The sequence below is a fragment of the Myripristis murdjan genome, chromosome 17, assembly GCF_902150065.1.
Source record: "Myripristis murdjan chromosome 17, fMyrMur1.1, whole genome shotgun sequence".
In the NCBI taxonomy this organism is placed as follows: Eukaryota; Metazoa; Chordata; class Actinopteri; order Holocentriformes; family Holocentridae; genus Myripristis; species Myripristis murdjan.
In genome coordinates, this window is record NC_043996.1 from 24,951,944 (window position 1) to 24,965,815 (window position 13,872).

The 13,872-nt window shown below is 39.5% G+C and overlaps 1 protein-coding gene across 1 annotated transcript; it reads right to left on the reverse strand.

Moving 5' to 3' along the window:
* Positions 1-790: 790 nt before the first annotated feature.
* On the reverse strand, positions 791-12,689 carry parp2 (poly (ADP-ribose) polymerase 2). Its single transcript, XM_030075345.1, has 17 exons — positions 12,522-12,689; positions 10,824-11,033; positions 10,332-10,493; positions 10,069-10,139; positions 8,892-8,942; positions 8,302-8,398; positions 7,995-8,070; positions 7,798-7,900; positions 7,497-7,650; positions 6,863-7,001; positions 6,631-6,694; positions 6,175-6,309; positions 4,489-4,616; positions 4,131-4,230; positions 3,646-3,744; positions 2,563-2,687; positions 791-1,528 (listed from the first exon to the last, which is right to left on the reverse strand). Exons 1-17 carry the CDS (start codon positions 12,595-12,597, stop codon positions 1,369-1,371), a joined length of 1,950 nt encoding a protein of 649 aa, XP_029931205.1. The 5' UTR covers positions 12,598-12,689; the 3' UTR covers positions 791-1,368.
* Positions 12,690-13,872: the final 1,183 nt, after the last annotated feature.

Below are 13,872 nucleotides of genomic sequence, written 5' to 3' on the forward strand. Positions count from 1 at the left end.
CCTACATTTCTTCAATGCATTTTTACGATTACATGCTCTTCTATCCATCGTTTATCTGTCACAGGTCAAGTGGATGGTATGATCACTACTGTTTTCTTTAACACATGCATTACCTTTTGCAAGCTGTGAATATGAGTAGTAAATATGAGCATGAGTACTTAAGTGTTTCCTGCACTGAAAATGTCCTTTATTTTGTATATAGCCTTGTTGTGTTTTAGCTGACCTACAATTAATGAATGAATGAATATCAATTTTTACTGAAATTTCTTAAGTCATACTTTTCACATCAATAAAAATTGTGATACATAAACAAAAAGGTTTTAATGATTTTTTTTTTCTTAGTATTACATTTTAACCCACACAAGCATTTGACTTGACGGTTTATACAAGAAAAAACAATCATTTTCTTTTTTTTTTTAATATTAAAAAGGTGCACTGTGCAAAATTGAGGGTGGACTGGGTTAAGGTTAGGGTTAGACACAAAAACGCGGAATCGGCATGCAATTCAGCGGCATCAGACTGACAAGGAGAGCCATGTTATTGTACATAGTGTTCCTTTAATAAGCCACATCCTCTGACACGTCTTTGCAATACAAGCCTGTGTAAGTTCCAGTTCATAACAGGGCAGGTCATTAAAGTCAGACACTGGTGATTTCATAAGATCCATAAGGCCACAGTTTCACATAACAAAACTGAACAGCCAAATGCTATGACTGTTGCCACAATTATCTGTGCAATACAGTTTAAAATGCTGTAAACACACAGAAAGGCAAGTGCAGCATGGAAAAACAATAGTGCAAAATGTTTTGGAGATTTTTTTTTCATATCAGAACACACCATTCTTACCCTTTACCTTTAATGATAAGCTGTAACCTTCAATTATGTAGCTTAATTCCACAAACCAACAAGTACTCAGAAATGATATGACAAGTTTCAACATTTGAAATCATTTTGTGACTCACAAAGACAGGCAGCAAGGAGGACTGACGACCAGAGAGATTCCCAAAAACCCATTTTTGGAAAAACCTTGCAATAGCAACTTTGGAATTGTTTGAAAATGCAAGTTTGTGTGTTGACAAAGTTTGACAACCCTTGACGCCTTCAAATATGTTGCACTCCTACTGTGCATTTTCTAAAACACATGGTTGTCAATGAGAAAATAACCATTCTTCATTCATAAAAAATGTTATGGTATCTGTTACAGGCCAGTAAGTGCAACCTCTTGATTATCACCACAACCAAGAAATACGCGTAAACTGTATATGAAGCATTATGGATTAACAGATCAACCCTGCTGTGCAAAGAAGTCCACCCAAACCTTTTTCTGTCCTGAAAACACAACACACGGCCACGTTGTGCTGCACGGCCTCACCACAGTGACGAGTAGTTGAACCGGATCCGCAGCAGGTACCTCATGCGGGTCTGGGCGGGGTTGTAGACTATGTACTCGTTGTAGAGAAGCGAGTAGCCGCCGGCTTTCCCCACGCCCGTCTTCACCGAGGGTCCCATCGGCACCGTCGCCCCGTCTCTAACAGCCGGAGAGAGAGAGAGAGAGAGAGAGAGAGAGAGAGAGAGAGAGAGAGAGAGAGAGAGAGAGAGAGAGAGAGAGAGAGAGAGAGAGAGAGAGAGAGAGACACCAGAGAAATCAGAGTGATGGAAATGAGAACTGATTTTGTACAAATCAGACCAAAAAGTACATCTGACTTTGATCTCAGGGCTGTGGCTCTACATGAAATACACGTTTCATGGCCCTATGACTCTTGTCTAGTAAAACACTCTAGCTTTTCTTGGAGGTCTATAAAGGAGAAGCAGCACAGAGGAAGGGAAGGAAGAGCAAAATAAGAACGACACAAGGTCAGTCCATTAGGATATGAGTCACTGAAGAGGAACTTGAATTCAGCACTTAGTACTTTGATTTGATCGAAGTGTTGTGACCCCAAATTGCACCGTGTCAGAATAAAAGACACTGACATTTCTGCGGGGTTGTGGGAAAACGGCTGCAGACGAACAGATCTACATAATCAGCAGAAACATGGGGCTAGGTAAGATTAAGAGCGGAAGACAGACACAGTGACGAGGCACATTTAACTAAGTGGTGCTCAAACAAAACACTCAAAAGGTCACAGAGGATGGCAGGAAAGTGCGGCAGACACAATAACAGCGCATGCATAGCTTTGTGAAACGCAGACAGAAACACCTCGGAGACGTCCTCAACGCTCAATTTGTGCCAGTGCATTTCCGGTGTAATCACAAAAATATAGATATATTTTCTGTTCGTATTCCCTTTCAGAAACAAGATAATGTTAGAAATATGTTTTGGCAGATTGGTAATAGCTGCTATAACAAGAATTATTTTAAGCTGGTGGTCTACGTTCAATACATTTCATTATCTTATATTCCATTTTTATTCAACTTCTTTAGAGCATTATTTATTATTTGTTCATCAACGTGCAATGGCTAAATTTACCCTGAGGTTATTAAGTTCATTTTTAGAAACAGACAGGTTATATAATGACTGTTGTTTGTGTAATGGAGGAAAACAGTAGAATGAGAGAGACTGACAGGGTGACAGAGTTCGTGGGATCAGGTCCAGTCTGTCCCAGGCCCTTGGTGCTGTGTTTCCCAGCAGGCAGCTTGTTGGCCTCGTAGTCGGCGTCCAGCAGCTCGTTACAGTCTCCCAGCGCGACCTGCAAACACACACATCAGCGTGGAGATTTGAGCAGCTGACGGAGATGCAGTGAAATTTGTCTTTGGTAGAAAGATTGCAAAGGGTCGTCCATCACACACTGGCTTGTTATTTTTTTTGAGACAGCAAAATTTGACCGACTTCTGTTGTCAAACTTTGTCCCAGCTGGCCACCGTACACTCTCTCTGACCACGAGCAGCTCAAATTAATGAAAAACATCTATAAATCAGGCTATTAAAGCACAGAGTTAGACCCCGCTGGAGGGAATGTGGAGAAATCATGGTTAATCGTGCTCACATCTTCTGGACTTGACCCTAAATTCAGACTTTCTGAAAGGAACTAGCAACAATCATCTAAAAAAGATGATATCTACCTCTTAAAAATCTTGCTGGCAGCGACTAAAAAGGCCACAGAAAAATCATCTCACTGTTGACTGCTGTATCAATACTGTTAAACACCCACATCTTTTTAGAAAAAATGACCTTCTCCATATGACACCAACCAGAAATGGGAGAAAAACGGTGGGAAAACCAAGTGTTAGTTTTGCCAACGAGACAGATTTTCCATGATTATTGCATGTGCCATGTGTGAGACTTCACTTTAAATTAAGCAAATCAGCCTTGATTTACTGATCGTGGCCTCCTGTTTGTTTTGTTTCTTGTCATTGGTTTGTTTTTTGAGAAATGTTCATAAATGAAAAAGTTTGCGGCAGTTTTGTCCAAACACGTACAGCACAAGGCAGCAAATCCACAGATATCAGCCGTCCAAAGTAATAAATAAAAATCTCAAAACAGTCAGGTGTGCTCACTAGGACATACAACTCAAAAAGGAAGAAGAACCTGCAGGCATTCAATTACTGTTTTTTTTCTGTCTCTGATGTGCTTTGGTGTAGATTTGCATAATAAATGTTAAACTGTTAAAGTACAAAATGATCAAAATATTTTTTTAGTTTCACCCACCTCACTCAGTAGCAGCAGCCCCACGTTGCTGCGCTGGTTGGCAAAACAGTAGTTGGCGCTCTTTGACGACATGTCAGCAAAGTAGATGCCTTTACCAAACTGGACAAGAGACAAACAGGGAGCTCAGCACAACGCGCTTCATCACAAAAATGCTGGAAAAAAAAATTCATCACCCAGTTTTTGGAAATATAGGTTTTGATACTAAAAATGTTAATGTTTTGGGAGGAAAATGCTTAGTACGGCCAATAACTGGTTTTACAAAGCAAATGTTTTACTTTTGAGCAGCCGTTTCAAAAAGTTACTCCAGTACATGTAAAACTCCTCTCTTCCCCCAAACTCATTTGTTCTCCATCTCTCCAATCCCCTCCAGGATTGATGAATTAAACGACAGATTGAGTGATTGGGTAAAAAAAAAAGAAAGAGTGAAAATAAACAATAAATGAATCAAGAGCAGGTGTAAGTGTGTCTCTGTTCATCCATCCTACCATGTACCCAGTGACGGGGGCTTCTGGTGGGGCGACCCTGAGCCCCTGGCTGAGGATGCCAACCCAGTTAGACAGGCGGGAACCATGCCACAACAGCATCCTGATGGAGACACACACACACACACACACACACACACACACACACACAGAATTACATGGAGTGTGCAAAGGGGAGTTCATCATCAGCGTCACAAATTCAGTGACACCAATCAAATTAGAGTGTAGCTTTTTCGAGACAAATATGAAAGTAGCTCAGGTTTCAGTGGCATCTGAGACAACAAAACCAGTTTCACACACACACACACACACTGAAACATGACAACCATTTGCATAAACAGCAGCTGTATTCAGATATTACCTGTTGTGCATCTGTGACAGGAAGTTGTCCCTCTCCCCCGCCCTGTCCACCGAGAAGATGTCCAGCACAGTCATGGTGTAATCTCTGTGAGTCGTGGCGTGAGTGGACTGCAGGTACTTCTCTATCACCTTCACAGAGAGAAGAGGGGTTACAGAGAGTTAGCTGATGTTTACTGTCGGGAAATTATTTCACTATCAAACACCATCGTAGCTGTGCTGAAAATATCTTGATGTGTGTGGCAACAGGTTGTCAACATTTGTGTTTTAGGGGTGGATTTTTGATTTAATGGAAACCTTGCACCATGTTTAACAACTATTTTCCCCAATATAAATACCTGAATCTGAGACATGTTGAGGCGTACATGACCTACAGAACTACTGGTTACAGGATAAATAAAGCTACATTATGCTATCTAGGATTACTTGATTGTTTTGTTACATTTGAAAGACCCAATTACCCAATTAATTAGTGCCCAATTAAGCTGTTTAGAATATTGGATAATATTACACAGCCCAAGAGAAGTTTTAATAGTTTGATGCTCTTTGACATGGACACATTAGTCCTAGTTTGTACCATGTGACTGAATTTGGTTGATTTATAGATTCATTCTCTGATCCTTAAAGTAATAGGACTGGTTCTTATCCATACAGAGGTATTTCCTAATCCATGCAAGTGTAATAGATCCTCCAATTGTCACCCGACGACTTTGCTTACACAACAGCTCCCCTCAGCGCTCTATGTTTGTTTACACACCTGGTAGGTGAAGCTGTTGTGTAGTGATACAGAAATAAAGCAGCAGTTCCACAACTTGGCAAGCAAGACGGCTAGAAAAGAGCATCGATAATGAATCCCAAAGAATGTGTGCTGTTGTGCATCTTTCAAAACATCTCAGCTTTAGGTTGCTGATCCAAATCGTGTTGTTTGCTGGTTTCGTTTCGGAGAAGAACAGTCCCAGTGAAGCTCTCGTTCTTGCAACAAAAAGCTGAGCAGCCAGACTTGGAAGATCTATTACCAGGGTTTCTACACATTTTATTTTTCCATAGTCCATGCTTTTCCAGACCTTCATTTTCAGATTTCATGGTACATTTTTTTCAGCCTGCTGATAACTAAAAGTTATTCAGGGTTTTAAATTATTTAGGCCTCAAATAACAGATATGCCCAGTGCAGAGGATGCTTTTAAAAGCTCTGTGTGCTTCTTGCCTTCTGTATGACTTTGAATGACTGCCAAACATAATTGACACACTGCTTTTGCTTTGGATTTGGGATCCTTCGCTAACCATTTTGAATAACTGGGATGGGCTAGCCACCTATCGGAAAGTTTGTATTTGCCATGGGTCCTAGACTGGAGCTGAATGGGAGCAGCCACTATTGTGGCTGGCCAGGCTGTAGGGCAGAAGCCCGAAAAGGACAAAAGGAGGCATCTGACGTCCTTCAATGTAAAACATGACTGTCTGCAAATGGTTTTGACACTTTTTCCTCATTTTCCATACATTTCTAGACCTGTAAAATCATACTTTTTCATGATATTTCAGACTGCGTAGGAACCTTGTATTACCACTATATAGCTAAGACTCCAAACTATCAGTTTAAATGTGTATCCTCTGGAGCGAATCAGCAGTGGTGTATCAGAACGGCTCGGTACCACCTGACTGCTCTCAGTACCGCTCAGCACAGCGTCACACTGACCGTGTATTCGTGGCTGTTGGGGTCCAGAGGCTGCAGCTGGCAGCGGAGGGAGCTGTACTGTCGGTCCAGCGGATGCTCGTCACTGTCCTCTCTGGACTGGGCCATCTTCACCGCTATCTGGATGTCACTCAGAGCCTGAGGGAGGGAAGAGAAACAGTAGATTACCCTGGATTATGTACTGTGTTACAGGTGAATGGGTTAAAAGAACTGGTAGATTACTTTACATTGGACAGGCAGTAACTCAATATTGTCATCTGTGATACATAATTATGTCTAAATTGATGATAACTGGCACATTTTATTTAAAAACTCAAATAAAATGAGGTATTTGACCATTTAATGTGATTTTGCTTGAGTAAGCCATATAATAATACATAAAAATCATAAGAACATAAATAATTTAATGCACCAAGCTGAAAAGACTTGTATATCTCAAATAAAGTAGAGTTCCTCTACCTCCAGCAGGGCGATTTTTTCCTTCAGCTCATCTTCTGTGCGGATGATGGGAGGAGTTTTTAACCTGGAAAATCAGATCCCAACGTTACATTACTAACTCGTCAAGATCCCAGCTAATGTGAGACACTCTGAGAGTCATCGTATTAAACATTATCTCCTACATCAGTTCTGTAATTTCAGGGCCTCGTCAGTGTTAGCGTGTTCCCTAACTACTGAGTTGCACATTTCTTACCCAAAGTCATGTGGGATTCGTGTGTAGAACTGGTTGCACGCGTCCAGCAACTCGCGATTGCTGCCCTTCTTCTTCAGACACGCCTCGATCCTCTGCAGCGCCATGTAGCCTGCACGGATCTGCTCGGACGTCAGCTTGCCTGCAGACAGACGGAGGAAAACCAAACTGAGCCAGTGATACTAACACATTCACAAACAGCACCAGTCAGAAAGACAATAAAAAAAACAATAAAAAGGGTATCTTTAAATCTGGAAATTACTGTGTATAAAATAAATTGAATTGTTTGAATAAATTGTCTCATGTTCAGAGTGTACAGTGGTCAGCAGAGAGAGGCACTGTGTACAGCTGAATCATTCAAAACGTACTAACTCTGAAAGTGATCGGTGCGTCAGGTGATCTTTTCTGATTTAGATCAATTCTATAAATATTAATAACAGGTTCATAACAGGTAATATTCAGGTGTATATGTGGATTCATATGTACAATGACCACAGGATGTCTTATGATGCTTCTTTCCTCGGTGTGTGAGGTCCTGCTGCTGCACACTGTGCCCCGATGAACTGACAAACTGTACGTTTTCAATATTTCTCTGGAACAATATTTCCTGTAATGACTCCGATTCAGACAAACTGACCGAGAGGAGCTTTACGTGTGTCGAACTTCATCTCCAGCACACACTCCTCCATGGCCTTCAGGTCACAGATGAGCTCCAGGAGAGACTGGACCTTCATGTCCAGCTTTGAGGGCTTCTTCTTGGGCACAGCGTCCACCACAGTCTGGCTCTCCTCCTGGAAAGGTGGAAAACATTTCAATTAATGGGCAAAGAAAGAAAGAAAGAAAGAAAGAAGGAGGGAATGTAAAAAGGAGGTAAATTTGAGCCTCTCCATCAGTATCGGTCAGGATCACTGTCCGATACTGATGGAGGTGATGCTTGCCTTTCCATTGGCGCTGTAGTCCATCAGCACCATGTCATATTTTCCAGCCACTTTCTCAAAGTTAGCCCGCTGTTCCCACTCGTTCTTGGTCTTGTCAAGGAACCTGAGGCGAAAACAAACCAGCCCATTTCAGAGTTTCACAAAACCCACTTCCACGCGGGACATCTGAAACTCATTTTCCAATTATTCAATCTCACTTTTTCTTGAAGACGTCTTTGGCTTTCAGCAGGTCTCCGCCACAGCCTGTCAAGCTGTTCTGGCCCACTTTACCCACTGCAGAGACAAAATAAAAAAACAAAAAACATCACTGCAGGGTTAAAATATCACCAACAGGACAGGAAACTCCCACCACTGTTTCTCCAAAGTACACAGTTAGATTTTACCAGAATTTTTTGGGCTGCTGTTCATTTCCAAACCAAACTAAGACACAGAGTTTTCAGCGATCAAGCGCATGAACTTCTCTTCGTTCCACCTGCATCAGCGTGTAAAACGTGTAAAACCCACCTCTGCCCCATCTCATCCACACACTGTAGGCCTTCGAGTTGTCGTCCTCCAGCAGCTGGATCAAGTAGTACTTGTTGTTGTTGAACTGAAGATTTGTCTGCAAAAAAAAGCCGCAGAAAATGTTTACTGCAGAGTTCACTCCAGCACAGTTACTGTTCCCTCAGTTCAAAAAGGAAAACTGACACAATTATGATAGAGGCTTCACTCAATAACTTCCTTTTTAAAGACTGATAGTAAGAAATAAATATTAGGTTTGTACTGTCAGCTGTGTATTATCTGATGTCACAATTTAGTTTAAATTCACTTTTCATATGAGCAATACTGAAACGTTTCATTTCATTTACAGTCTGAAAACTGTCAAGATAACTGCTGGTGAAAATAACTACAGTTAAGTTATTTCATCAATATATGATGAATACTCAGAGCTACAATATCGCCCAGATTTTCATCCCATCAGACGAGCCTATATACCGCAAAACATTACAGCTTCTGAATTTTGAATGATATGTACTGTACTGGGTAAATGAATACTTCTCAGCCGTCAGATCCATTTGATTCAGTCCATTATTTTATTTTTTAAAAATTATTACCTGGTTTAGCATCACGTCATACACGTCGCTTCCTTCGCTGTAAACGTGGGCCTGCATGGACGAGAGAGGAAACATACCATGAATAAAGCTGAGATCATTCGTAACAAAAGAAAACAAAAAACAAAACTTTTTCTGACAACTTCTCATGTCTTTTCTGTACTTTGGCTTGTACATGCTCTTTTTTTTTTAGCCTAAACTTTTTCTTTTACCTAGACAGACCTCATAAATAAACATTATATGTTCAAAATCACCAGGAAGAGAGAACATCATTGAGCAAAAAAATGACATTATAGGACAACAGAAAAACTGTAGGATTATAAATTTTAAAAATTAAATTAAATTTAAAAAAGGCAGTCAAATGTTATTTTCTGTGTTAACTTTGTATTTCACTAAATACAAAATAACTGAATCGAGTCAGTATCTAAATCAACCAAGACAAGCTACTAAAGAATGAGCCTTTCTCTTCTCTTATAATAGCAATAATGAGGATTTAGCATGGCATCTCCTGTAGTTATTCACTATTTGATATTTTTAAGATAAACTCATGGTATGGATATACTTTCAGTTTTACCCATCCACCTCGCACATCTTTATTATGTGAAATTTAAAAGTTGAAGGAATATTTTTCAAATCTATTTACTGGTGATTTTTGTTCTTCTAATTGTCTAAAGCAGTGATTCTCAAAGAGGGACACGCGTACCCCCTAGTGGTATATTGGAGTACTGCCGGGGGTACATGGGATTTTTTTCAACATTAATTTAATATTTTTAAGTCATGCATAATTCATAAAATAATTAGCTTACGCTGAAATAAGTTTGATTATAAATGAAAATGTCAGTTTGTCTTCGGTATTCCCTCCTCGGGTTTGACGAAGGTGTTGTTGTGGTTTAAATGGTTTAAATTAAAGACGTTTGTTCACTATGACCAGGAAGCCAGACAAAAACTGAGAAAATGGATTTGTGGTTTCAAGGAGAAAGAAGAGAAGAAGACGCCGAAACAGAGCCGACAAAATATCGTCAGTATCAGGTTGTTGTTTCAGACGTTGAAAAAAATTTGAGAACCACTGCTCTAAAGCGTAACTTAAATTAATTTGTGTTTGATTCAAGACCAAAAATAAAGCAGTGACACACGGTTGAATCATAACTCATGAATGTGAAGCTCTCTGCAGACACTTTACCTTTCCAAGTTTGGCTTTGCACTCAGAGTCCACCGGAGCTTTGCCCTTCATCACCACCGTCTTCACGACCTCTGTGCAACATACAAACAGTTTACATGAATGACAGTGAATTTCCATTTCTAACACAGAGAGAGAGAGAGAGTAAACAGCCACCTGACGTTTGAACGAAACACAAAGCATCTTTCTCTCTGTCTTCATCCACCCGTTTGCCCATTTTAAAACAATCATGTAAAAAAAAAAATATGTAAATGAAATGCACACACCTTTACTTTCCATTTCTTCTTTGGGTGCCTCTTTAGTTTTTGTCTGTCTTTTGCTCTGCCCCCTCTTCCTCTTAGCAGCCGGCTGCTCCTCCTCTTCCTCTTTAACTTGAACTGGACTCTCATCTTCACGTGATGGGTCACCGCTTCCATTCAAACCTGGATCTGGATCGAAAAGAGTCAAAAGTAAATAAAATAAAATAAAATAAAATAAAGTAAAATAAAAGACAAAATAAAATAAAATATTGACTACTTTACTTTCAATAAGCTTTTTAATTAGCAAAGAAAATAATAATAATGATAATAATAATAATAATTATAATAATAATTTAATGTTTAGGTGATAAAAATGTGGATATGAAAATAGTTCACCTTAAAAAAAAAGTAATAAAATAAATAATAATAATAATAATAACAGTTATAATTGTTGTTATTATTATTAGTAGTAGTAGTAGTGGTAATATTAATATTATGTTTGTGAAGCCCCACATCCACCTGTTTTTACTGTCTGACAGCGGATTTTCCTCTGGTATTTGGTGACAGGGTTCTTCTGGACCATCTTCTTCAGGTCGATGACGTACGAGGCTCCTGAGCTCAGCGTCACGGTGACGGACGATTTCCCCGTGGAGACGGCCGAGTCCAACGAGGTGCAGGCCGATGGAGAGAACGGCTCCCACTGGCCCTCGTCTCCCTGCCACTGCCACACTGAGGGGGGAGGGGGAGAGGGAGAGAGAGAGAGAGAGAGAGAGAGAAAGAGAGAGGGAGAGGGAGAGACTTAGGCCTGCACACTTTATCAAAGATAAAACTGCAGTCTGTACAACCTGTAGCTCCCCAAACCACGGCTGCTCAAAATGGACTCCTAACTATTGATATGATAAATCCGATATTCTGCAGCTGAGACCCAGTTCTGACCTTTAAATTAAATCACACAAAGTAAAAAGAAATACTGCAACTGCATACAAACAGTCAGTTTTGAGCAGCCACACTACAGTATTTATTTTTAATATGTAAGTCAGTGATATAAGCAGAATCAGAAAAACTTGATTGTTGCCTGTGGGGAAACTGGGTCAGCTGCTCAAATTCTCACAAAGAGAAATAGATTCTAAGACATACAAAAAGAAATAAGAAATATAAAGTCATGTGCCTTAAAAATTTGTAAAAAAAAAAAAAAAAAAAAAAAAAAAAAAAAAAGTATGTTAATTATGTGGATTAATGGCACAAAATACTACAACAATAAAAACAGAAGTAAGAAATTAAGCATATGTTAAAAAAAAAAAAAAAAAACTCTGCCCACCTTATATTGGATGTTTTTTTTTTCCTTTTATTGCTTTTATAAATGGAATCATGGTCAATACTATTTCGGGGTTTTTTTGTGACAAGAATGTACCAAAAAGAAATCTTTAAAAATAATATCAATCAATTAAAAATATACAAGGTAAAAGAAGTGAGTTAATTAACTAACAGAGTCCTGAAAAATAATGCCAATTAATTAACTTATTTTTCATTATCTGACATGACTTTGTAGAAATCTGTTTTCACTTTGCATTTAAAAAGTTTTTTGGTATATTCTTGTCAAAAAAAGCCAAATTATATTGAGCATGATTCCTTTATAAAAGCAAGAAAAGGGGAAAACATCCAAGCCGGTGAATGTCTTAATGTTAGTAGACAAGGAACTATTTAAAACCTGAGGAGTTTATTTTATTTTATTTTTTTAATTTTACTTGATTTTGAAAAGTGCTCTATAAATGAAGACTTTTATTATTATGACTACACACTCGATTTCAGTCTAACCCCCCCTCACCCATCCACACACACACACACACACACACACACACACACACACACACACACACACACACACACACACACACACCCATCCACTCACTCACTCACTCACACACACATAGGATTTCCATTGAGACTCAGTTAGTTGAGGGGCGGGCACGAACAGGTTCCACTTTCGATGACAGAGTTAGCATGTAGCAGGCCTGAATACACACACAGAGGGTTGTTTGTTTGCTGAAACCTTGTCAACAGCAGCATCAGCAGCAGCAGCACCGGAGCGCGGCAGTGTGTGCACACCGCAGACGGCGCTCCTCTGCCCGGACACGTCCAGCCGGCCGTGCCGCTGTCTCTCCCGTCGGGCTGCTTTACCTGCGATAAAAGCAACAACAACAACAAACAAACACCGACCTGTTTTTGACGGCACATCTCCGCTCTCTACCGCACTCTCTGCTTTACTCCTCGACCCTCTTGTTCGCCGCATCATGTAAACAAAACAACAAACAAAAGTAAAAAAGACAAGGAAGTGACCAGGAAGAGGCGGGAAACTGTCCCGGCAGCTTCTGTCAAGCGGCGCCACTAAAGATCGTCTATTGACCTGATGGCTCACTCGACGGCTAAAAATGTTGACCATCACGTTGACCCTCACGCATGCCGTTACCATAGCAACCAATCTGGTACAGACCTTAAATAAGGCGCCTTGATTTAAAAAAAGAAAGAAAGGAAGAAAGAAGGAAAAAGAAACAAGCAAACAAACATGCTCAGTAGTTTGTGTTTATGTGTAATTTTGTCCACATACTTTCCCCCCTTTATTTGTGTAAATTCAAGTCAACTACATGAAGTAAACATGTTACATACACCAGAAAGGTTCCTATTCATATACCTCAGCATAAAAATGATAAAAAAATAAATAAATAAAAATGAGTTACAATGAACAATAAACTGCAAAATCTATGGAAAAGAGAAGAAGAAAGAAAGAAAGAAAGAAAGAAAAAGAAAGAAAGAAAACAAATTAGGGTCTGCTAACTGGACTAAATTTGAAATGTCATAGTAATCTCACAGTTTTTGCCAATTTGTGATTTCTAAGTTTTAAATTTTCAGTTGTGCATAGGCAGAGTTTGAAATTTGCGCTGGGGGGGGCAAACATTTTTTTTTATTATTATTTTATTTATTACAATACCAAACATAATGTAATTCAAATTTATTTCTGAAAATAATCTTATTTTATTGCATTGCTTAAATGTTTATAGATATGTATACAGGAAAAAAAAAATATTGGACCTATTTTTGACTCAGTGTAGTGACACATTTCAGACGCTAGGGGGGGCAATGCCCCCCCCCGCAAACTCCGCCTATGCAGTTGTGGTCAAACGTGTTTTAAAATCAGAATCTTGAAAAACATAAAAGGAGTACTTTATATGTTTCTTGCTAAATCATATCATGGATATAATATATAGCTAAAACAATAAACATCTGCCGAAAGAAACGGGATTGTCAAACATGATCAAAATATTTAGCCGTGTCAGCATTAAATCTTCCGTAAATTCTGTGAATCAAACCAAAAAGAAGCACTAGGAGACCAACCTACACAAACGTGTTCAATGAAATGTTGCTTTAACAGGATAGTCCCTCGCCTACATACTGTGACGATATCACTCCGCAACATCAGCGCATCAGTCTGGTTCGACGGGACCCGGAAACAGAGGCGGAGTGAGCGCTCTTCACTTCATTAGGTGGAACAGAACTTTTTTTTTTTAACGAA

What these genes read in the sequence shown, in the direction of transcription:
- parp2 (XM_030075345.1), bottom strand. Translation starts at nt 12,597, where the DNA reads ATGATGCGGCGAACAAGAGGGTCGAGGAGTAAAGCAGAGAGTGCGGTA. An exon ending in GCAAAGCCAAACTTGGAAAG is followed by an intron (nt 8,943 to 10,068) that starts GTAAAGTGTCTG and finishes TCGTCCATGCAG; the next exon opens with GCCCACGTTTACAGCGAAGG. An exon ending in ATGACGTGATGCTAAACCAG is followed by an intron (nt 8,399 to 8,891) that starts GTAATAATTTTT and finishes TTTTTTTTGCAG; the next exon opens with ACAAATCTTCAGTTCAACAA.